This window comes from Lepidochelys olivacea (assembly GCF_965140295.1).
Source record: "Lepidochelys olivacea isolate rLepOli2 genome assembly, chromosome: 14".
NCBI classification, from domain to species: Eukaryota; Metazoa; Chordata; order Testudines; family Cheloniidae; genus Lepidochelys; species Lepidochelys olivacea.
In genome coordinates, this window is record NC_140424.1 from 37,922,281 (window position 1) to 37,944,956 (window position 22,676).

A 22,676-nucleotide genomic window follows, 5' to 3' on the forward strand; every position below is an offset into this window, starting at 1 on the left:
CTTAGGCCCTATGGTGCTGTCCCCTGAATAGATATGTGGGCAGAGTTGGCAACGGGCTTTGTTGCAAGGATAGGTCCCTGGGTTAGTCTGAAACCTGCAAAGAGAGAAAGGGGCACTTTCCTGCCCAGCCCCCTGGGTGGGGGAAGGGCTCTGTTTAACCCAGGCTCATGTTGCAGCCCAGCCAGGGCTGTCCCAGGCACAGAACCGCCCTTTTCCTGTAACAGACACTGAACACGTGAACATTTCAAATCGCTGCTGAGGCTGCAGTTTGCAAGGGGCGGGTTGGCTGCAGGTGGGGTGCAGGGAGCCCGGGCCATGGCCATGGCCACAGAGGGCTCTGCAGTGGAGTCCCTGCAAAGAGAGCTGGCTTGCTCCATCTGTCTGGAGTACTTTCAGGACCCGGTGTCGATACAATGCGGGCACAATTTCTGCCGAGCCTGCATCAGCCAGTGCTGGGAGGGATCGGTTAGAAACTTCTCCTGCCCCCAGTGCAGAAAAACTGCCCGGAAAAGAAACTTCAGGCCCAACAGGGAGCTGGCGAGAGTTATCGAAATAGCCAAAGGGCTGAGTTTCCAGGCAGCCACAGGCTCGGGAAGGTGTGAGAAACATCAGGAGGCTCTGAAACTCTTCTGTGAAGAGGATCAAACCCCCATCTGCGTGGTTTGCAGAGAGTCCCAGGCTCACAGAGCTCACCCGGTGGTTCCCATCGAGGAGGCTGGCTTGGATTACAAGGTAAGGAAGCTCTGTCTAGGGCTAGAGAGTTTGTGCCTCGTTTTATTTGTTTGAATAGCACTGTTATTTCAGGGGATAAAAAGCAAGAGTCACATAGTCCTTCAGACACAGGACTTTGAGACTAAACCCTCCCAAGGCAAAGAAAATCTCACACGCCAAAATACTTCAACCCACTCAAACCTTTTCTCTTGGTTCAGGAACAAATCCAGACCCGCCTGCAGACCCTGAAGGAAGAGAGGGCAAAGCTTCTGGGATTTAAAGAGACTGAAGAGGGGAGATGCCAGCAGCATCTGGTAGGTGCCTGTTGTTACGCAAGCAGGGACATGGATTTGGGGGGCTCTGTGTCTGGGGGACTGTCACTCTGTGAACAGGGGAGGTAATTGTTGGTGGAGCTTGGCTGCCTGTGTGTAAGATGGTAACTTCTGAACACTGCTTCTGATCCATGCTAAAATTTCAGGGGATGCTCTAGGCCAGAGCCCTATAGATTTGGGGGACAACTGGGACATTCAAAGAGGGGGCAAAATGGAAGCCACCCTCATCTGTGGATGGCCCTTGTTAACACATTGCAGTATAACAATAACTCTGCTCATCTTCCCAATAGAGGGTAACTGTGTTCACACCCTGAATTACAAAAGGAACAATTGCTGTCCCTGGTGGGGGGAGCCATGGGGCGGGTACTTAGCCTGCAGGGGAAGCCAGAGGAAGGGGAGAGAGACAAAAGACCCCTCTGGCATGGGTGTGGGGTGGGGGATCGGGTCCCTAGCATGATGGGGTGAATTGGAGACCCTGTTCTGTGTGGGGAAAGGGCCCCTGGTGTGGTGGGATGAATTGGGGATTCAGCTGGGTGGAAAAAGGAGCCCTGGCATGGTGAACTGGGGACCCTTCTCTGTGAGGGGAGTGGAAGGCCCCTGGCATGGTGGCCAGAATGGGGGACCCTGCTGTGTGTGTGTGGGGGGGGGGAATAGGGCCTCTGGCTTGGTGAGAATGGGGACCGTACTGTGGGAGGAAGAGAAAATGGGGGTCATAGAATATCAGGGTTAGAAGGGACCTCAGGAAGTCATCTAGTCCAACCCCTGCTCAAAGCAGGGCCAATCCCCAATTTTTGCCCCAGATCCCAAAATGGCCCCCTCAAAGATTGAACTCACAACCCTGGGTTTAGGAGGCTAATGCTCAAACCACTGAGCTATCCTTCCCTCCAAAACTTCCACTAACTTGTGAAAAACTTACTCGCTTCGCCCAACATGGGGCTCAACCCCACAACCCTGAGATTAAGAGTCTCAAACAAGACTCTGTTTCAGCCCGGTTTCGAACTGGGATCCTTTCATGTGTGAGGCGAACGTGATAACCACTAAATACAGAAACCACTTAAAATATAAAAGAGGGCTTGTCCAGGATTTGAACCCAGGCCCTCTCACACCCAAAGTGAGAATCATACCCCTAGACCAACAAGCCATATAGTCACATCACCTGTGTCTTTGCATGTCTCTCTCTGTGGGCTGGATTGTGGCAGTGACTCCCTGCCCTGCACTGGGGCTGGGGCAGGCCCAGGAGAGAGGCCATGAGCACTGTGGCCAGTGCATGCATAGGGCCTTGGCCCTGCTTCCTTCTTCCCTTGTCACTAGGGCCACCAGCCTGGAGCTGTCCTGGCAGGTCTGCAAATGTGGCCTGTCCCGCACATAAGAGAGAGGCCCATTTTTCTCCTCCATCGCATGCCCCTTAGGCACCCTGATGGGACCTGTCTCAGTCGGGGGTCCGTGTGTCCCCATTTGCACATGGCTGGCTCTGTGTTTGAGTGTTGGAAGATCAGGGTTTTCCTCAGAACTTCCAAAGTCTTTTGTCCCCCTCCCCGCCCTCTCACTAAGCCTCTGCCAAGGTCACTGTGAGTCCTGCCCTTCCTGCCACTGGAAAGGACTCAGATGTGCAGACCCCCTTTTATCCCAGGACAGAAGGATCGGGTCAGATATGGGGCTGCACCAGTCAGAGTCACCAGGGTCAACTGCAAGGCTCTAGGAACCCTGGGGAGAGTAGCAGGCAGAATATTTCTATTTCTCAGTATCTCAAGTGCTGCATGTTTCGATGTATTGATGTCGAAAGTCTCCCCCCTGCTCCCAGTGTTGCCCGACTGTCCTCACGTCCCCGCAATAAGACCCTGGGCTTGCCTTTTTGAGCCCAGACAAACGCTTTCCTTGTAGGTTTCAGAGCAACAGCCGTGTTAGTCTGTATTCATAAAAAGAAAAGGAGTACTTGTGGCACCTTAGAGACTAACCGATTTATTTGAGCATGAGCTTTCGTGAGCTACAGCTCACTTCATCGGATGCATACCGTGGAAACTGCAGCAGACTTTATATACACACAGAGAATATGAAACAATACCTCCTCCCACCCCACTGTCCTGCTGGTAATAGCTTATCTAAAGTGATCATCAAGTTGGGCCATTTCCAGCACAAATCCAGGTTTTCTCACCCTCCACCCCCCCACACACAAATTCACTCTCCTGCTGGTGATAGCCCATCCAAAGTGACAACTCTCTACACAATGTGCATGATAATCAAGTTGGGCCATTTCCTGCACAAATCCAGGTTTCCTCACCCCCCTCCCAAAAAAAAAAGTTTGTGTGTGTGGTTTTTGGGAGGGGGGTGAGGAGGTGAGAGAACCTGGATTTGTGCAGGAAATGGCCCAACTTGATTATCATGCACATTGTGTAAAGAGTTGTCACTTTGGATGGGCTATCACCAGCAGGAGAGTGAATTTGTGTGGGGGGGTGGAGGGTGAGAAAACCTGGATTTGTGCTGGAAATGGCCCAACTTGATGATCACTTTAGATAAGCTATTACCAGCAGGACAGTGGGGTGGGAGGAGGTATTGTTTCATATTCTCTGTGTGTATATAAAGTCTGCTGCAGTTTCCACGGTATGCATCCGATGAAGTGAGCTGTAGCTCACGAAAGCTCATGCTCAAATAAATCGGTTAGTCTCTAAGGTGCCACAAGTACTCCTTTTCATTTTCCTTGTAAAACCTCTTCCAAGAAAACATCTCTGTAAAATCTGAAATTCGCTCCACAACTAGGAAACTAAACAAAACCTCCACTTGAGCAATTTAACTGGGCAAAATGGGAAGAAAGTAAAGATCTAGCAGCACCAAATTAAAAAACAAATAATTTCAATACAATCTGGGTTTAGTTTGGTTTTTTAATTATTACTCTTATCCACGCTGGGTCCCTGAACTTCCCTTTCACCTGTTTGTTACAGAAACAGACACAAGCTGAGAGGCAGAAGATTGTGTCTCTATTTCAACAACTGCACCAGACGCTGGAGGAAAAAGAGCGACTCCTGCTGGTCCGGCTAAAAGAGCTGGACAAGATGGTTGTGAGGATACAGAATGAAAATGTCACCAAACTCTCTGAGGAGATTTCCTTTCTCAGTGAGCAGATCAGTGAGATGGAGCAGAAGTGTCAGCAGGCAGCGAATGAATTCCCACAGGTGAGAACTCCGATCTCTGCAGCGAAATGGAGATAGGGTTTTCCATTGCTTTGTATCAATCTTGATTGTAGTCCGTTTTCGTGCTGTGATTTGTCAGGGTGGCAGGAGAAGCGGATAATTATGGATCTTTTAAATCAAAATAAATAAACTCTATGAAGTTTGTGATCAGACCTCTTTTGGTCCAATGTCTGGGCACCTCACAAATATTAATGAAGATCTCCTCACCAGTGTCTATAGTAGGTACGTTCTATCACCCCCATTTCATGGATGAGGAACTGAGGCCAGAGAGACTAAGCGATTTCCCTAAAGACATGGTCCCAAAGTCTCTGACAATGACAAGAACTGACTCTGGGTCTCTTGAACCCCATTCCTGTGCCTTCATCATAAGGCCAGCCTTTTTCTCCAGCTCTGTGTGGACCAAGAAGGGGTCTTGGGTCAATGCTTCAAGGCAGTTGTGCTAACCCAGTGTTTCTCAAACTGGGGTCTGCGGACCCCCAGTTCGCCGGCCCCACTGATCAACTCCTGCTCCTTTCCTCAACTCCTTCCCCTCCCTCCCAGGGAGGGGGAGGAGTGGGGATGTGGCGTGCTCAGGGGAGGGGGCGGAAAGAAGCAGGGAAGAGGAGGGGTGAGGTGGGCCTTGGGGGAAGGGGTGGAGTAGGGCAGGGCCTGGGACTGAGCAGGGGTGGAGAGTCTTGGGGGTCCACAAAAATTTTTAAATCAAAATGCGGGTCCTTGGGTTGCTGAAGTTTGAGAACCCGTCAAGAGGTCTGCACTGGGATTGATGGTCCAGAGCATATTTATTCATTATTAGTTTACATTCACTGCTTTGTGCTTCAAAGGGACAGTGACAAGAAGGGGTAGAATGAATGAAGGTGCAGTAAATATACCTGAGGTTACATTGTTCATTAGTCACTTTCTGATTAAAAAAACTAGAGCAACATAAAATTAACCAGGCAGACATGACATGGACTTAAAGATGGCTAACTGACAGGTTTCAGAGTAATTGTAGACAGGGAATCATCACTGAACACGTGTGTTTCTAGTGGGGTCCCTCAAGGATCGGTTCTGGCCCTATGCTATTTAACATACGCTATTGATGGGACAGTAGATGGGGAGGGCTCTCAGCTACTACAGCAAATTCTTTCCCAGGTGTCCGGCTGGTGGGTCTCGCCCACATGCTCAGGGTCTAACTGATCAACAGATTTGGGGTCAGAAAGGAATTTTCCCCCGGGTCAGACTAGCAGTGACCCGGGGGTGGGGTTCGCCTTCCTCTGCAAAGGGTCACTTGCAGGTTTAAACTAGTGTCAGTGGTAGATTCTCTGTAACGTGGAGTCTTTAAACCATGATTTGAGGATGTCAGTACCTCAGCCGGAGGTTAGGGGTCTATTACAGGAGTGGGTGGGTGAGGGTCTGTGGCCTGCAACATGCAGGAGGTCAGACAAGGTGATCACGATGGTCCCTTCTGACCTAGGAATCTATGAAAAAGTGTAACCAGGTACAGAGATTTATGTAGTGTTAGTTTTCATTATTAGCACTGTGGGACTGAACTTCTCTCTCTTTCTCCCTCTCTTCCCCTCTCCCCTCCAGGATGTCAGAAGCACCTTGAGCAGGTATGTGTTGCCTTCTCACTCCTCACTCGGGCTTCACTGTGCTGAGAAGGGTTCTAGACAAATGCATGGGGGAGGATTAAAATTCAGACCCCAATCTTCCTCGGCTGAACAAAATCCTGGGCATAGTGCTCTTCATTTAAGGCCCCGTGATTAATCATCCTAAAGGCTGGGTTATTCACCTGAAAATAACTCCTTTCCCCTCCCTGGAGCTGGTCTTTCTCCACATCACAACTGAAGCATGTTAACTGGACCTGTGGGGGAAATTGGTGCCTTGACTGACACTGTTCTGAGGCTGGGATCCACAGAGCAATTCAGTCACCTGGCCTCTCAATCCAGCAGTCTTCACTATCTGAAATTCATACTGACAGGTGATGTGATACATTATATGTTATAGAACAATGAATTAGAACATAAGAATGGCCATACTGGGTCAGACCAAAGGTTCATCTAGCCCAGTATCTGTCTTCCGACAGTGGCCAATGCCAGGTGCTTCAGAGGGAATGAACAGAACAGGTGATCATCAAGTGATCCATTCCCAGCTTCTGGCAAACAGAGGCTAGGGACACCATCCCTGCCCATCCTGGCTACTAGCCATTGATGGACCGTTCCATACATTTATCTAGTTCTTTTTTGAACCCTGTTATAGTCTTGGCCTTCACAACATCCTCTGGCAAAGAGTTCCACAGGTTGACTACAGTCTGTCTCTCTAGGTGCAAGAAGGGGAAGTCCCAGCACCCAGTGGAGATTCCTCTTGAGCTGGAGGAGTTCCTCAATGAATTCTCTCAGGGGAACAGTGTCAGGAAGACGCTGAAGGAATCCAAAGGTACTGAGGCAGGAAATGGAGCTGTAACTCTGAATGCAAGAGGGGGCGGCTCTGCCTGATCAGCTGTAAAACGAAACACCCAAAGAGGTCAGGCAGCTGGTACAATATCTGAATCAAGTGAAGATTCTGGGGAATTATCCTTTTGACTTAGCAGGAATGACATAAAAGTGATTCCTTGGTCAAGAACCTGCATATGCTAATTATTGAGGGATGCAAAGTCTTTTGGAGGACTTAAACTCTATCGTTGTTGCCAAGGGCCCATGTTGTGTTCTGGATTCTGTTTAATTTCAATCTGGCTTTCGTAGAAATTTTCTCTAGGTGCAATTCACCCCAAACAGAGTGACCAACCTAAGGGTTTTTCCTCTCCCTCTGGGTACCTCTGCATCTTTCCTGTAATTAAACCACAGTTCTCCCCCTCTCTCTTTTCCCCGGACTCAGAGGTCTCTGTGCCCTCTTCTTAGGGGTGAGAGGGCAATCTCCTCAGGCATAGGTGCCGACAGGGCTGGAGCACCCACAAGGAAAAAAATAGTGGATACTCAGCATACACCAGCAGCCTCCCCACCCCCCCATCAGCTCCTCCCGCTTCCCCCAGTGCCTCCCACCCACTGCGATCGGATCACATGCCGGAAGTGCTGGGCAGGAGGAGCCAGGGCAGGGACACTTGCGGGAGGGGGTGGAATGGAGTGGGAGGGGGTGGGGCCTTGGGGGAAGGAGAGGAGTGAGGACAGGGCCTGGGGCGGAGCAGGGGTCGAGCACCCCCTGGCAAATGATAAAGTTGGCACCTGTGTCCCTCGTTGCTGCCTCTCTAAGGCCCGGGAATAGATTGCTCTGGGAACAGGTTCATATTGTCCATATTGCGGAATACATGTATGTGGTGGCAGAAGATCTGTTTGCATTGTCTGTGGGGGGGATGGTTTAAGAAATAGTTATGAATGAAGAGAAATAGCAGCTCCCCCATTAAAAATAAGGCCGAGGTAGTTGGAGTGACTCTTGCGGAGCCCTGTAAGCAGAGGGCGCTGCTGGGTTCGGAGCCGGGCATGTCGCCAGGGATCGGCCGGAGGTGGTGGGGGTTGTCCCCTCTCCCCATGGCTGGGTGGGGAGGGGTCTCTCCAGCTGGTGCCTCTGACTCCTCCCGCTGTCAGATTCTTGTCAGTGTGCTGCCCCCTTCTCCTTCCTTGCTGGGGGGGGGCGGGGGGGGGGAATTTCCCAAACTGCAACTAAAGCTGATGCCTCCATCTGGGCATCCTCCCCTGCTCCGTCCCTGATGATGGGAGTGGGGGAGAAGGCAGAGGGGCAGCCAGAACAGCACCCTTCTAGACTGTGGCAGGAGGGGGCTGCAGTGAAATCCCGGCTCAATCCCAGCACAGAGGCAGCTGCCTGGGACTCAGGACAGCGAGGCAGGAACTCAGGGAGGGTCCCAGCGAGGACGGGGCTGCTGGGAAGTGTGAGAAATGGTCCCAGCGTCCCCCAAGGCTGAGCTCTGCCTCTAACACTCCGACTCTCTCTCCCCCCAGTGAATGTGACTCTGGATCCAGGCACAGCTCATCCCGAACTCACAGTGTCTGAGGATCGGAGAAGTGTGAGGTGGGGAGACAAGCCGTGGCAAGTGCCTGACAATCCCAAGAGATTTTACGCTCAGCCCTGTGTGCTGGGCTGTGAGGGATTCACCTCGGGGAGACACTACTGGGAGGTGGAAGTGGGGGATGGGGGATGCTGGGCCGTGGGGGTAGCCAGAGAGTCTGTGAGGAGGAAGGAAGAGATCAGCCATAGCACTGAGGAGGGGATCTGGATTTTGTGCCACTGTGTGGGTGAATACTGGGCTCAGACCTCCCCTCTGACCACCCTCTATCTGAGCTGGGACCCCAGGAGGATCGGGGTTTTGCTGGACTATGAAGTAGGGCGGGTGTCTTTTTTCGACGCGGACAACGAGAAACCCATCTTCACTTTCCCCCCGGCCTCCTTCGGCAGGGAGAGAGTCCGCCCTTGGTTCCGTCTCTGTGGGGAGGACATGCTGCTCCGACTGTGTCCCTGAGGGGCAGAGCGGGACAGCCCTCCTCCTCTGCCAGCCCCCATCTTGAGGCATTTGGAGGCTGAAGTGTATTTCTGGCTTGCCAAAGCAACCTCGAGACAGGAGCGAACTGACTAGATGCGAGAATGACTTTGACCTGCCTGTTGGTCCCTGTTCTCTGTGATCCCAGAAGGCTGTACGTTTCTGCCGAGAAGGGGGTTGGGGGGGGGGAGTTGAAGTACGATTTAGTGTATCACAAAAGGAGCTCTTCTCTGTTGTACTGGGCAAAAACGACGGAAATAAACACAGATCTCTTTTATAAACTGGGGTGGTGCTTTCTTTTCCTGCCATGCCTACTGGATTCAAGGCAGGTTACGTGAGGAAAGATTATTCATAGTATTAATAGTACAGTAAGAGCTGTGTTATCCGGCACTTTATGAACTGGAAAGCTCTATGAGCCGGCATTTCTGGTATCTCCCAATAGAAATCTTCAATCTAGTAACCGGGACTAGTTTACTGCCCAGGAGGTTATGCAACTGCACATTCTGCACTTTGCTTTTATGCAAAAGAGGCAGAAGACAAGGCAGCAAGGGGATATCAGGGATTTAGTCAAAAAAAAGCCGCTTCCAGGGTGTGTTGTAGGGTCGGTATAGATCCAGCCCAATCTCCTACACCTTCTACATCTACTGTACGGTAATTGGTGTTGATAATGCTGACCGTGAGGCACTGCAAGATCCTGAAGTGCCTTCTGAATCAAAAAAAGATTAAATTATGTTAAGTAAAGCTTTAGTGTTCAGGGTATTTTTAGTGATCTGGGTGTACGCCACGCTCTGCCCATAGTGAAATGCAGTGTCATAAGATAACCTACTGTATAGAAAAAGCTTTCCCTGTATATACCTAAGTGCTTGAAGAAACCAACCACTCTGCCGTGCAGTACTACGACTGGACTGGGGAGTACCCATCTACTATTTTATACCGAATTCATTTTATTGTATTCTTATTCTTTGAAAATTGGTATTTCATTGGAGAGTATAACACTAAGTTAATTGGAATTTTTGACTAACTGGTACCTCCATTCCCCCAACATGCTGGATAACAAAGCTTTTACTGTATAAATCTTTATTTATATTATCATAGCAGCGAAGGACCTCAGTCATAGACAGCATGCAAACAGAACACAAAGACAGTGCCTGCCCTCAATCCCTGTGTAGCTAGGTCGAGACTCCCTGGTGCAGCGCCTCCTGCTGGTCCTCTGGGAATTAGCTCTTTTCCAGCATATGGAGCACCCTCTGCAGACCAGTGTCTCGCCTCCCAGACCCCAGTGCCCCTTACCCTTGGGTTTCTACCCCCAGCGGTATCCCACAATCTGACTCTCCCCTCCCAGGGGAACCCCCAATCCACTAAACCCACCTTGCCTCAGTGGCTACTGCCAGTCATCGTCTCGCCCCCACTCATTGGGGCAGGCTGCAATCTGTAATGGCCAGTCATCGCTGGCAAGGGGATAGGACCTGCTGCCTTTGCCTATCCCCAGGCTACCTCTCTGCAGCCCCAGTACCTTTTGTAGGCCTTCACTAAGGCCTGCAGCCTGGGGGTTCACCAGGCTAGAGCTCCCCAGCTCCCTTTGCCTTTGCCCTTCCCCAGCACTGCTCTGCTTCAGGTACCTCAGCCTAGCCTTTCACAGTCACAGCCTTCTCCAGAACTGCTTTTAACCCTTGTTTTCCAGGAATGGGGCAGTTGCCCCACTACACCCTGCTTTCCCCTGATGTCTGCTGAAGCCAGATTTTCAGGCCTGGGTGCATCAAGTGCCCAGACACTATGGTGACAGGGGGCCACCCACGTACCTAGGTAGAGAGGGGCTGGGAAACTCCTGTGTGTGCAGCTATAACATCACAGCTGTTAGAGGGGATCAAAAGTTGGAACTTCAAACCCCTAATCACCCACCCCTTCCCCTTGCATTAAAGCAGTAAAGCTTTATCCCCAACAATAGGGGGAAGTAATAGGTATTAGAATTATTTCTATCCTTTCTTTCTTTCCCACAAAACAAGGCCCATCAACTTAAACAGCACAGCTTGAGAGGAATATATGAAGCTCAGTTCCCCTTTCACGTTAATATAAATCAGGAACACAGCAGAACCTGCAAGTTACAAACCCTCAGGAATGGAGGTTCATTACTCTGAAATGTTCGTAACTGAACAAAACGTTATGGTGGTTCTTTCAAAAGTTTACAACTGAACATTGACTTAATGCAGCTTTGAAACTACTATGCAAAAGAAAAATGCTGCTTTCCCTTTATTTTTTTAGTAATTAACATTTAACACAGTACTGTGCTGTATTTGTATTATTCTGTGTCTGCTGCTGCCTGCTTGCGTACTTCCGGTTCCAAATGAGTTGTGTGTGATTAACCCATCAGTTCGTAACTCTGGTGTTCATAACTCTGAGGTTCTACGGTAACTCACTGGTGTCATGGGGGATCAGTCTCTGCTCTCAGTTTTACCCATATTCATTTAGCAGAGCTGGAAACTAATCCACATATGGCCATATTCTCGGTTGGTGCAAGTCAGCAGAGCACCAAGGAAGACATCCCCACTTTGGGAAAGCATTCACCACATTACACATTCACCAAGTTAAATAAAAGTTAACAATGCTGTTCAGTAAGAGGAATTTCTTTCCCACTAAACATGATGATATGTGATGCTAGCTTTTAATGGAGGGTGGAAACCCTCAAAATGTAGAAACATTATATAGAAGGAAAAGTTCTAAAACTGTTGGATCTGGAAATGTTGAAATGTTTTGTTTCACTGGACATGAAATAATTTATTTTGTGATGTTGACATGTCAAAATATCAGTCCGAAGCCCAATGTTTTGTTTAACTTTTTTTTTTTTTACACAAAATCAGAATGTTTCAACAAAACTGACCTGTTGCCACAAAATATTTTGGCGTTGAAACCACGTATATTAGCTGGACAAACATTCAGACAAAATATTTCAACCGGCTCCTATGTGATAACAACAACAAAAATTTAAATGAGAATAATTATGCCAAAGGGAAGAGAAAGAAGCCCTTACAGGCAAGAAAGGAAGAATCACAAAAGAGCCCATGATGTCCTCTAGCAATCCACAAGCATCCAGGAGCCCCAAACACTTTTGAAGCCCTGCCTGCCTTAGCTGTGTCTCTTTGACCTCTTCATCACACACCCAAACCTTCAAGGGGAAGGGCACAGGGAAATAAAGTTCATACACTAACCAAATAGTTACAGGTTTCAGAGTAACAGCCGTGTTAGTCTGTATTCGCAAAAAAGAAAAGGAGGATTTGTGGCACCTTAGAGACTAACCAATTTATTTGAGCATGAGCTTTCGTGAGCTACAGCTCACTTCATCAGATAGTTCATCAAATAGTTACAGTGACACAGAATTACCCTAACATATGCATTCTCATTTATGAGTGCTCTCTGTTTTCCAGTGCTGGATAAATCACTGCGGGGGCCATTTTCATTCCCCCCTAGGGAAAGTCCCAGCAGCCGTGATGCTGCATCATGATATTCGCTGTGAGTCCTCAATCCCTGTCTACACAGTGTTTGCGCTGCTTTAACTATATTGGTTTGAAACTGGTATAGTTAAAGCAGAACACCTCCCCTTAGTATGGATATACCAGTATAAAGATGCCTATACTAGCATAGTTTAGGGCTTGTCTACACTACCGGCCGGATCGACGGGCAGCAATCGATCCAGCGGGGATCAATTTATCATCTCTAGTATAGACTCAATAAATCGACAGCCAGTCTCTCTAGCATGAACTCCGGACTCCACGTAGCTGAAATTGTGTGACTTAGATCAAACACACACACACACCCGCCCTGTAGTGTACACCAGCCCTTGTAAATTTAGGGGAATAAGCTATGTTGATATAAGCACCTTTATTTTGATATAACTAAGTGTTATACCAAGTTTACTAAAAGAGAATGACAAAGGAAAGAGAGAGACAAGGTGGGTGAGGTAATACCTTTTAATAGACCAAGTTCTGTTGGTGAGAGAGACAAGCTTTCAGGCTTACCAGGCGGGATCCCAGCCCTGCAGAAGAGCTCTGTGTGGATCAAGAGCTTCTCTCTCTCACCAACAGAAGTTGGTCCAATCAAAGGTCTTATCTCACCCACCTCATCTCTCTGATATCCCCAACGTGTCTACAACATAAAGGAAACAGAGACAGATGCACAAAGAGAGAAAAAGTCAGACAGTGAAAAAGACAAACAAGGACAGAAAGAGAGAGAGAGAGATGGGCGGATTGGATGTATTTGTGGTCCACATTTAAATACAAGGAGACCAGCCCAGCAGTGCAGTTGCTCCACATCACAACCTTCATCTTCAGAGACTTCTTCAGCCTGCAATGAGCCTACCATGAAAACAAGAAGCCTCCATCACAGCCCTAGCTGGGAATGTGACATTTCCTCAAGGCTCAGTGAAATCCAGAGATAGAGATCCTCTCCTTGGCATCAGGCTAGCTAAGTGATCAAAGGAACCATGCTTAAGGCTCTGTATGCCTTTCTTGAGCTGGGTATTCTGGTCTGTAGGTGGAGGTTGGGTTCACATCCTGCTCTTAACACATTTTGTCCAGGCACGTGGACTGGGTGTTTAAAATGAATTAACTAATGGTGAATTCACTGCAGGCAAAGAATTCCTCCCTTTGTTATCCTGCAGGGCTCGCTTTCTTTCTTAAAGCTGGGGTGCCTTCCTGCCCCTCCACATCCTCCTCTCCAGCACATCACAATCAAGCAGTCCTCATGCCTCCCAGAAGTTCATTTCCCATACTGCCCTGCCATGCAAACTACACTTCCCATAACACTCTGCCAGGCATACTGCTTTCCCCATAATGCTCCACCCCCAACACTGCATTTCTGATCAGGCCCAGAGACTACACCTCCCACAATGCCTTGCGATGTAAAACGCTGTTGCATGGCAAAGGAGACTACACTTCCCATAGTTCTCTGCAACACAGACTGCCCGTCAGAGTTTGCTCTGCAGTAAAGAGTGCGTGTTCTTTATGCCTTGCAGTGGAGACTACATTTCCCACAGTGCATCTGTGATGGAAACACAAAAGGCAACTGAGATGCAGGTTCTGCTACCCCGGTGCATCAGAGAAGCATCTCTGGTTGGCTGGGGCTGCTCCCCAATTACCCCTTGGTGCTTGGGCACAGGGCCCTCTCCAGTATGAATCCAGGTAAGTGCTGGGAAGGGGATTGATGGTAGGTGCAATGAGTAGACAGCTCAGGGAAGGCAGCCAAGGAACCTTGATGTAGGTCAATACAGCAGCTGAGCATTTTGAAGCCTGACCCCTAAGAAGCTGCTTAGAGAGCAAGATGCCCTGTTTGGTGCTGGACCGCAGGACCCCTGTATTTGCCAGCTGAAATCATTCAAAAATCAGTCAGCCCCCCAAAATCACGAGACTGCTTTCAAATAATGAGGCTTTAAATAATAAACACAGAATTATTATTATTATTAATTTTGTTATTTATTATTAATAATTATTATTTTATTACAGTTTATTATTTGCCTTCTGGGTTCTGAGACTCTAGAACCAAGTTTTCAAGCTTTTCTCTTTAACCTTGGGGGCTAGAAATGTATTTTTTTAAAAGAAAAAAATTAAAGCTGAGATTCTTCCGTAATCATCTGACTCTGGGTGCTGGGGCTTTGAGGAAAACACTAAACATCATGAGACTGGAGATAAAAAACAGATGTTGGCGTCACTGGAACAGTCGCCCAGCTTCTTAGCTGAGCCAAGATTTTGCAAAGTGACTTAATGATTTTCAGTGTCCATCTTAACGGGGCCGGATTTTTAAAAAGTGCTGAGAACTTATCCTCCGAAAAATCAGGGCTTCTTTATGGTGTGTTGGGTTAAACATCCAGAATTCAGCAGCTGCTTTGGAAAATCTTGGCCCTGTAGCTCCTTTGACGTTAGTGGAGCAGGATCTGGTTCCACAGACTCCGAGTCCAAACCCAGAACTGGGAAAGGGAGGGAGCGGAAGAGCCCAGAAAGTAGACCTTCCCCCACAGCTCACACTCCTCAGCTGGCATTGTGAGAGCTGCTTTCCTGTTTCAAATTTAGCTATCAGTTTTCTACAGCCTCCCATCACCGTAGTGTCTGATCATCTTCCACTTAAAATTCCACGCAGGAGCAAAAGTCTCTAGTGGACTCCGTAGACTCTCTGGCACCTTCTCAGGGGCAGAACTATGCTTGGGGATAGGAGTGAAACTCATTTTAGAACATAAGAATATAAGAAGGGCCATACTGGAACAGACCAAAGCTCCATCCAACTCAGTATCCTGCCTTCTGACAGTGGCCAATGCCAGGTGCTTCAGAGGGAATGAACAGAACAGGTAATCATCAAGTGATCCATTCCTATCACCCATTCCCAGCTTCTGGCAAACAGAGGCTAGGGATACCATCCCTGCTCATCCTGACTAATAGGCATTTGATGGACCTATCCCCCATGAATTTACCTACTTCTTTTTTTAACCCTGTTATAATCTTGGCCATCACAATATCCTCTGGCAAGGAGTTCCACAAGTTGACTGTGTGTTGTGTGAAGAAATACTTCCTTTTATTTGAAACCACTTTATAGCATACTGAGGACCACACCACTAAAGCTGGCTAGAGAACAGAATTTTGGTTCTGTGAAATTTTGAGTGTTCAGGAAACGTTTTGGCCAAAATTGGGACAAAAAACCAAAACCGTGCAAATTGTGGAACTGAAGTCCTGCAATATTTTGCTTCAGAAACATTGAAATGTTTCTGCAGGGAGAATGGTGTTTCTTAAATATGCTCCTCTGCTCCGGGGCAGGCTGCCTTTGAACAAGGACCCGAGAAACCTGCCTGATTTTGGTTGAAAGTTTCAATAGAATCGGGACATTGCCGCAGAACATTTCAATTCTGTCAAAATATTTCCCCTTGAGAAAACAGTTCCAGTGGAAAATTTTCTGCCAGCTCTAGCCAGTGACCCAGTACTTTGGGTATAATGATGATGAACCCCCAAATGTTCCTTACATTTTGCATCTCTATGGTAGGACTAGTTTGCTGGCATTGTTCTTAGAGGTGACCCAATAGCAAGTGTGAAAAATCGGGACAGGGTGGGGGGGGGGGTAGTAAGCGCCTATGTAAGACACAGTCCTGAATATCGGGACTGTCCCTATAAAATCAGGACAGGTGGTCACCCTAATCATTTTCCTTTTCCTGGAACCTTACTGCTATTGATTTACTTAGTAATAGCGAGGATAATTAATCATTGGAGCAATTTGCCAAGGATCGCAGTGGATTCTCTGTCTCTGGCAATTTTTAAATCAAGTTTGGATGCTTTTCTAAAAGATACGCTCTAGTGCAAACAGAAATTATTCTGGGGAAGTTCCCTGGCCTGGGTTCTCTGGCCAGGAGGTCAGAATAGATGATCGCAATGGTTTCTTAAAGCCTTAGACTCTGCATTATTTGTATTACATAGGATCTAAAGGCAGCAGCTGAGATCTGGGCGCACTACAAACACACAGTGAGACTCAGTCCCTGCCCCAAAGACCTTACAGTCTAAATAGACATGGTAGGAAGGAGGAAAAAGGACTATTATTCCCATTTCACATATGGGAACTGAGGCTGGCATTTTCAAAGGTTACCTAAGGGAGTTATTCCTGAAATTCAATGAAAGTTGGATGTCTGTTTCACATAGGCGCCTTTAAACATCCAAGCCTAAGTGAATTGTCCAAGGTCATACAGGGAGTCTGTATCAGAGCTGGGGAATGAAACCAGGTGTCCTGTGGCCTTGCCCCTTTCCTTAACCTCAAGACCATCAGCCTTCCTCACACTGTGACCTTGTGTTGTCATTTACACCCTTGTAAAGTGTTTGAAATAAGCAACCCTTTCCAAAAAGATTTCAAGGTCAGAAGGATCATTCTGATCCTCTAGCCCAGTGGTTCTCAACCTTTCCGGGATCAGGAGCCATTTGTTAATGTTTGTGGCCTGTTGCGACCCAGTAAATAGTCTGGCGGTGGAGGCCCTGAGGTGGGTTCAGTTGGATCCTGCCCCCTGGGAAGGTTCGGTCCTGCCCAGTGCTCGCCCCACAGTGGCAGCTCCTGCAGCTCCCATGCTTTGGGGCTGGCTAGGCTTGGGTCTCTGCTCCGGGCACTGTGACCTCTGGGATAGCAGCACTGCTCAGATTTGGCCCCGGCCCCTGACTGGACCCAATCTGTGTGAGCGGAGCTGTGCCCTGGCTCATGGGGTTGCAGGGCCACTCACTCAGGTTTGGCCTACCCAGGCTCCCATCGCCATGATGGCTGGGCCAAACTTGAGTGGCGCTGGGAGGTTGCAGTGCCTGGAGCGGGGAGGCGAGCCCAGCCGCCCCATGGGACAGGAGCCGCAGGAGCTGCCATGCGACCCTTTGAAACATTCTGGAACCTAGGCACCAACTTCTAGTTTTCCCCGGGGGTGCTCCACCCCCACTTTGCCCTGAGGCCCTTTCCCCAAAGGCCCCGCCCTCACCCCGCCTCTTCTGCCCCGCTCTGCCCCCCTCCCGAGGCCCCGCCCCCCCACTCCACCCCTTCCTCCCAAGCCGCACCCTCGCTCCACCTCTTCCTGCCCCAGCTCTGCCCCACTCCCCCGAGGCCCCGCCCTTGCTCTCCCTCTTTCTGCCCCCGCTGCACCCCTCCCAAGTCCCCCGCCTGCCCACTACTGGCTGCTCGCCACCCTCCGGCAAGCCTCCAAACAGCTGTTTTGTGGCTGTGTCTGCACCCACTTTTTTTTTTTGCTGCAGATGCTCCAGCCCCGGAGCACCCACAAAGTCGGCACCTACGTTCTGGAGACCCAATTTTGGGTCCCGACCCACGGGTGGAGAAATGCAGATCTAGTCCGACCGCCCGAATAGCACAGGCCGCTTCATTCCGCTCCATGATTCCTGTCGGGAGTCCAATAACTTGAGGTTGTGCCGAGATCCAAGTGTTCCTAGGGTTTTGGCCTCTGCTTCTCCACCTTATCGAGTTTCCCCAATCCCCGGTGCTGAGGTTTCCTTTCTTCCCAGCCCAGAGAACAACTCACCTTCAGATTCTCTCTTTTTATCCCAGCAGCTGATGGGCTCGAGCATGAGAATGAAGAGACGAATCCCTGGCAGGGAGGTCCGGAGCGTGCAGAACCATGCGGGGCATTCTCGGGAAGGTCCAAAGGGATTGCTTCTCAGCGGGGGAAAGCTGTGGAGAGTCGGCGCAGGTCAGGGAGGCAGCGCCCAGCGAAGCAAGAGGATAAACCCGCCTGCCATCAGAGAGCTCTCAAGGGACCCCAAGACGGCAACACGGTCACCGCCGAGAAACCCTATAAATGTAGCGTGTGCGGCAGAAGCTTCTCTCAGAGCTCCAACCTCCTGACTCACCAGAGGCTGCACACGGGTGAGAGACCCTATAAATGCACCAGCTGTGGGAAAAACTTCAACACCAGCTCGGCCCTCATTGTGCACCGCCGGACCCACACCGGGGAGAAATCCTACCGCTGTCCCGACTGCGGGCGGAGCTTCAGTGAGGGCTCGGTGCTGATCAAGCACTGGCGGACCCACACGGGTGAGAAGCCCTACAAGTGCGCCCACTGCGGGAAAGGCTTCAGCCAGAGCTCCAACCTGCACGCCCACCAGCGGGTCCACACCGGGGAGCGGCCCTACCACTGCACCGACTGCGGGAAACACTTCAGCACCAGCTCCAACCTCAGCGCCCACCAGCGGGTCCACACCGGGGAGCGGCCCTACAAATGCCCTGAGTGCGGGCGGAGCTTCAGCCAGCAGTCCAACCTGATCTCCCACCAGAGGACCCACCTGGAGGAGAAATCCCACCTGTGCCCCGACTGCGGAGAAGGCTTCGGCACCAGCGCCCAGCTCCTGACCCATCGGAGGAGCCACGCAGGCGACAGGCCTTATAAATGTCCCGACTGCGAGAAAAGCTTCCCCAGCCGCTCCGCCCTCATCACCCATCAGAGGACCCACACAGGAGAAAAACCCTACAAATGTCCCGATTGCCAGCGGGGCTTCACCCGGCGCTCGGACCTCAATAAGCACCGCCGGGTCCACACAGGGGAGAGACCCTTTAGGTGTGCCAGCTGTGGGAAAAGCTTCAGCCAGAGCTCCCACCTCATTACCCATAAGAGACTCCATGAGGATGCAAAGCCCTATAAAGGCAGCATGAGCACCACGCCGACGGTCCTCCAGGAAGAGGATCCCGGTAAAGATACTCAGAGCAGGGGAAGCGTCGGCCAGAGCTCGGCAGAGACCAGCGATGGGGAAGCCCACCTGGCGGGGAAGCCCCATCAATGCCCTGACTGCGGGGAAAGGTTTGATGCCAGCTCTGAGCTCAATGTGCATCGGCGAATGCACCGAGAGGAGAAATCTTGTCCGCGTGCTAACGCCGTGGAAAGGTTGAGTGGCTCCAATCACAATGCACGAGAAGGAGCTGACCAAGAGGAGGAAGCTGATCTGGGGAAAAGATTGAAGGCGAGCCCAGCACCCCCCAGTACACATCCCAAAACCCCACTGGAGGAGGCGTTCTCTCCATGTGTTAACACTGAGCAAAGTCCCCAACCCACCAGGTCCAATGTCAGTGCACGTCAGAGAGCCCACACAGAGGGGGAATCCTTCCCATGCGCTGGTATGGAGCAGAGCCCAGTGCCGGCTGCCCGCCAGGCAGAGCCAAGGGGCCGCAAGGCACGTTCTGATCTGAGCTTGGCCCCTTCGCGCTGTCCAGCGGTGAAGCCCTTCAGGTGCTCCGAATGCGGGAAGAGCTTCAGTCAGAGCTCCAACCTGATCAAACACCAGCGGACCCACACGGGGGAGCGGCCCTACACCTGCGCCGTCTGCAAGCGGAATTTCAACACCAGCTCGACGCTGATCGTGCACCGCCGGACCCACACCGGGGAAAAATCCTACCAGTGCCCTGACTGCGGGCGCAGCTTCCGGGACAGCTCAGTGCTGATCAAACACCAGAGGATCCACACGGGAGAGAAACCTTACAAATGCTCCCACTGCGGGAAAGGCTTTGCCCAGAGCTCCAACCTTCATGCCCACCAGAGGACCCACACTGGGGAGCGGCCCTACCACTGCCCTGACTGTGGGCGGGGCTTCAGCCAGCGCTCCAACCTCATCACCCACCAGAGGACCCACACGGAGGAGAAATCCTACCTCTGCCCTGACTGCGGGGTTGGCTTCGGTTCCCGCCCAGCCCTGGTGACCCATCAGAGGGCCCACGCGGAGGGCAGGCCCCACCAATGCTCCGACTGCCAGAGGAGCTTCGCCCGGCGCTCGGACCTCGTTAAGCACTGGCGGACCCACACGGGAGAGAGACCCTACCTGTGCCCCCAGTGCGGGAGAAGCTTCAGCCAGAGCTCCCACCTGGTGGTCCATCAGCGATCGCACCTGCCAGAGAAGCCTTACAAATGCACCGACTGTGGGAAAAGCTTCAGCACCAGTTCTCACCTTCTTGCCCACCAAGGGACCCACACGGCATAGCCACCTGGCACTGGTGCGGTCCTAGAAGTGTCAGGCTGGACAGGGCCTCGAGAGGGCATCCAGTCCAGTCCCACCAGCGGAGGCAGGACCAAATACACCTAGCCCATCCCTCACAGGTGTTTGTCCAACCTGGTCTTAAAAACCTCCAGTGGTGAGGGTCCCACAACCTCCATAGGTCGCCTGTTCCAGAGCCAAACTCCCCTTAAGTGTTAGAAAGTTTTTCCACATATCTGGGCTAAATCTTCCTTGCTCCAGATCAAGCCGATTACTTCCACTGTGACTAATAATACTGTTGCCTTCCTACACATCACTTTTCACCTGTAGAGCTCAAAGCACTTCCCAATTCCTAATCTCTATATCCTCACAGCACCCCGAGAGGTAGGGAAGCATTAGTCCCCCATCTGTAAAACGAGGGATAATGAGACGCAGAGAGGCTAAGTGGCTAACTCGAAGTCAGACAGGAAACCCGCAGCCCAGCAGGGAGATGAAACTGACTCACCCATGTCCTCAGCCAGAGCCTTTACCATTGGACCATCCTTGCCCTCAGGTAGCTGAAATCATAGGCGCCAACTTTCTAATGTGCCGGGGGGTACTCGCCCCTGCTCCGCCCCAGGCCCCACCCCAACTCCACCCTTTCCCCCAAGGCCCGACCCCCAACCCGCCTCTTCCGGCCCCCTCCCCTGAGCGTACCACGCCATCCTCCCCCTCCCCCCAGTGCACCCTGCCCTCGCTCCTCCCTTCCCCCGCCAGTGCTGGCATGCAATTAAGCTGTTGCATGCCAGCGAACAGCTGATCCACGGTGGGCTGGAGGCGCTGGGAGGGAGAGGGAGGTGCTGATCGGCAGGGCCCACCGGCGGCCAAGAGAAGCTGTGGGGAGGCAGAGGCATGGATGGGTGGCTGCTAGTGGGTGCTCAGCACCCACCATTTTTTTCCTGTGGGTGCTCCAGCCCTAGAGCACCCACGGAGTTGGCACCTATGGCTCAAATAAGGGAGGAAGTCGGCGCTGGGGGATAGCTGGGCTCAGGATACTCCCTGTGTGACCTTGAGCAAGGTACTTAGGGACCATCCACACTGCCGTTGTAAGTCCCAGCTTGAGTAGATGTACACACCCTCGCTTTGATCAAGCTAGCGTGCTCAAAGTAACAGCGATGCGGCCGCAGCATGGAGGACAATCCCATCCGAGACCCACGCTATGTACTCAGGTGGCTAGCCCGTCCTGCCCCCCACCCCATGGCAGCTACACTAGGAGTGGCGGAAGCTTCCTAAAAGTGGGGGGCCCACTGGCACCTGAACTGTGGCCGCACCTGCCTGTGTCACCCCTTCTCCCCAAGGCCCCGCCCTTGTGCCGCCCCTTCCCCTGAGATTCTGCCCCCACCTCACCTCTTCCCTCCATGACCCCGCCCCCTGCTCACTCCTCTCCGCCCTCTCCCCCTTGTCGTTTGCCCTTACAGCCAGTAAAAAGTGATGGGCCATGGCCCCCTGGTTCCCCCCCGTTCTGCTGCCCCGGAGCTAGCTAGTTTTTAGAATGCTAGCGCCATCAAAGGGAGCACATATACCTCTACCCATGCTGGAAATTGCAGGTCCAGCTTTAATGGAAACGCACCCTTAAGGCTAGATTTTTCAAAGTGCCTAAAGATTGAAATCAATGGGAGTTTAGTCCCTGTGCAGGTATGGTGCCTATGAATCCTAGAATATCAGGGTTGGAAGGGACCTCAGAAGGTCATCTAGTCCAACCCCCTGCTCAAAGCAGGACCAATCCCCAGCTAAATCATCCCAGCCAGGGCTTTGTCAAGCCTGACCTTAAAAACTTCTAAGGAAGGAGATTCTACCACCTCCCTAGGTAACGCATTCCAGTGTTTCACCACCCTCCTAGTGAAAAAGTTTTTCCTAATATCCAACCTAAACCTCCCCCACTGCAACTTGAGACCATTACTCCTTGTCCTGTCCCCTTCTACCACTGAGAACAGTCTAGATCCATCCTCTTTGGAACCCCCTTTCAGGTAGTTGAAAGCAGCTATCAAATCCCCCCTCATTCTTCTCTTCCGCAGACTAAACAATCCCAGTTCCCTCAGCCTCTCCTCATAACTCATGTGTTCCAGTCCCCTAATCATTTTTGTTGCCCTCCGCTGGGCGTTTTCCAACTTTTCCACATCCTTCTTGTAGTGTGGGACCCAAAACTGGACACAGTACTCCAGATGAGGCCTCACCAATGTCGAATAGAGGGGAACGATCACGTCCCTCGATCTGCTTGCTATGCTCCTACTTAAACATCCCAAAATGCCATTGGTCTTCTTTGCAACAAGGGCACACTGTTGACTCATATCCAGCTTCTCGTCCCCTGTAACCCCTAAGTCCTTTTCTGCAGAACTGCTGCCAAGCCATTCGGTCCCTAGTCTGTAGCGGTGCATGGGATTCTTCTGTCCTAAGTGCAGGACTCTGTACTTGTCCTTGTTGAAACTCATCAGATTTCTTTTGGCCCAATCCTCTAATTTGTCTAGGGCCCTCTGTATCCTATCCC

The 22,676-nt window shown here is 51.0% G+C and overlaps 2 protein-coding genes across 3 annotated transcripts; both read left to right on the forward strand.

Moving 5' to 3' along the window:
• Positions 1 to 248: 248 nt before the first annotated feature.
• Positions 249 to 9,434, forward strand: LOC311530882 (E3 ubiquitin-protein ligase TRIM39-like). Its single transcript, XM_084647886.1, has 6 exons — positions 249 to 732; positions 930 to 1,025; positions 3,980 to 4,210; positions 5,798 to 5,820; positions 6,531 to 6,643; positions 8,158 to 9,434. The coding sequence occupies exons 1-6, from the start codon at positions 316 to 318 to the stop codon at positions 8,673 to 8,675; spliced, it is 1,398 nt and encodes a 465-aa protein (XP_084504012.1). The 5' UTR covers positions 249 to 315; the 3' UTR covers positions 8,676 to 9,434.
• Positions 9,435 to 13,732: 4,298 nt separating this feature from the next.
• LOC311530805 (uncharacterized protein) lies at positions 13,733 to 20,742 on the forward strand. 2 transcript variants are annotated; one of them, XM_084647736.1, is made up of 2 exons: positions 13,733 to 13,864; positions 17,742 to 20,742. In XM_084647736.1, the coding sequence occupies exons 1-2, from the start codon at positions 13,855 to 13,857 to the stop codon at positions 20,156 to 20,158; spliced, it is 2,427 nt and encodes an 808-aa protein (XP_084503862.1). In that variant the 5' UTR covers positions 13,733 to 13,854; the 3' UTR covers positions 20,159 to 20,742. The 2 variants fall into 2 exon arrangements, with proteins under 2 accessions (XP_084503862.1, XP_084503863.1); XM_084647737.1 differs by having other exon boundaries at positions 13,755 to 13,864; positions 17,745 to 20,742.
• Positions 20,743 to 22,676: the final 1,934 nt, after the last annotated feature.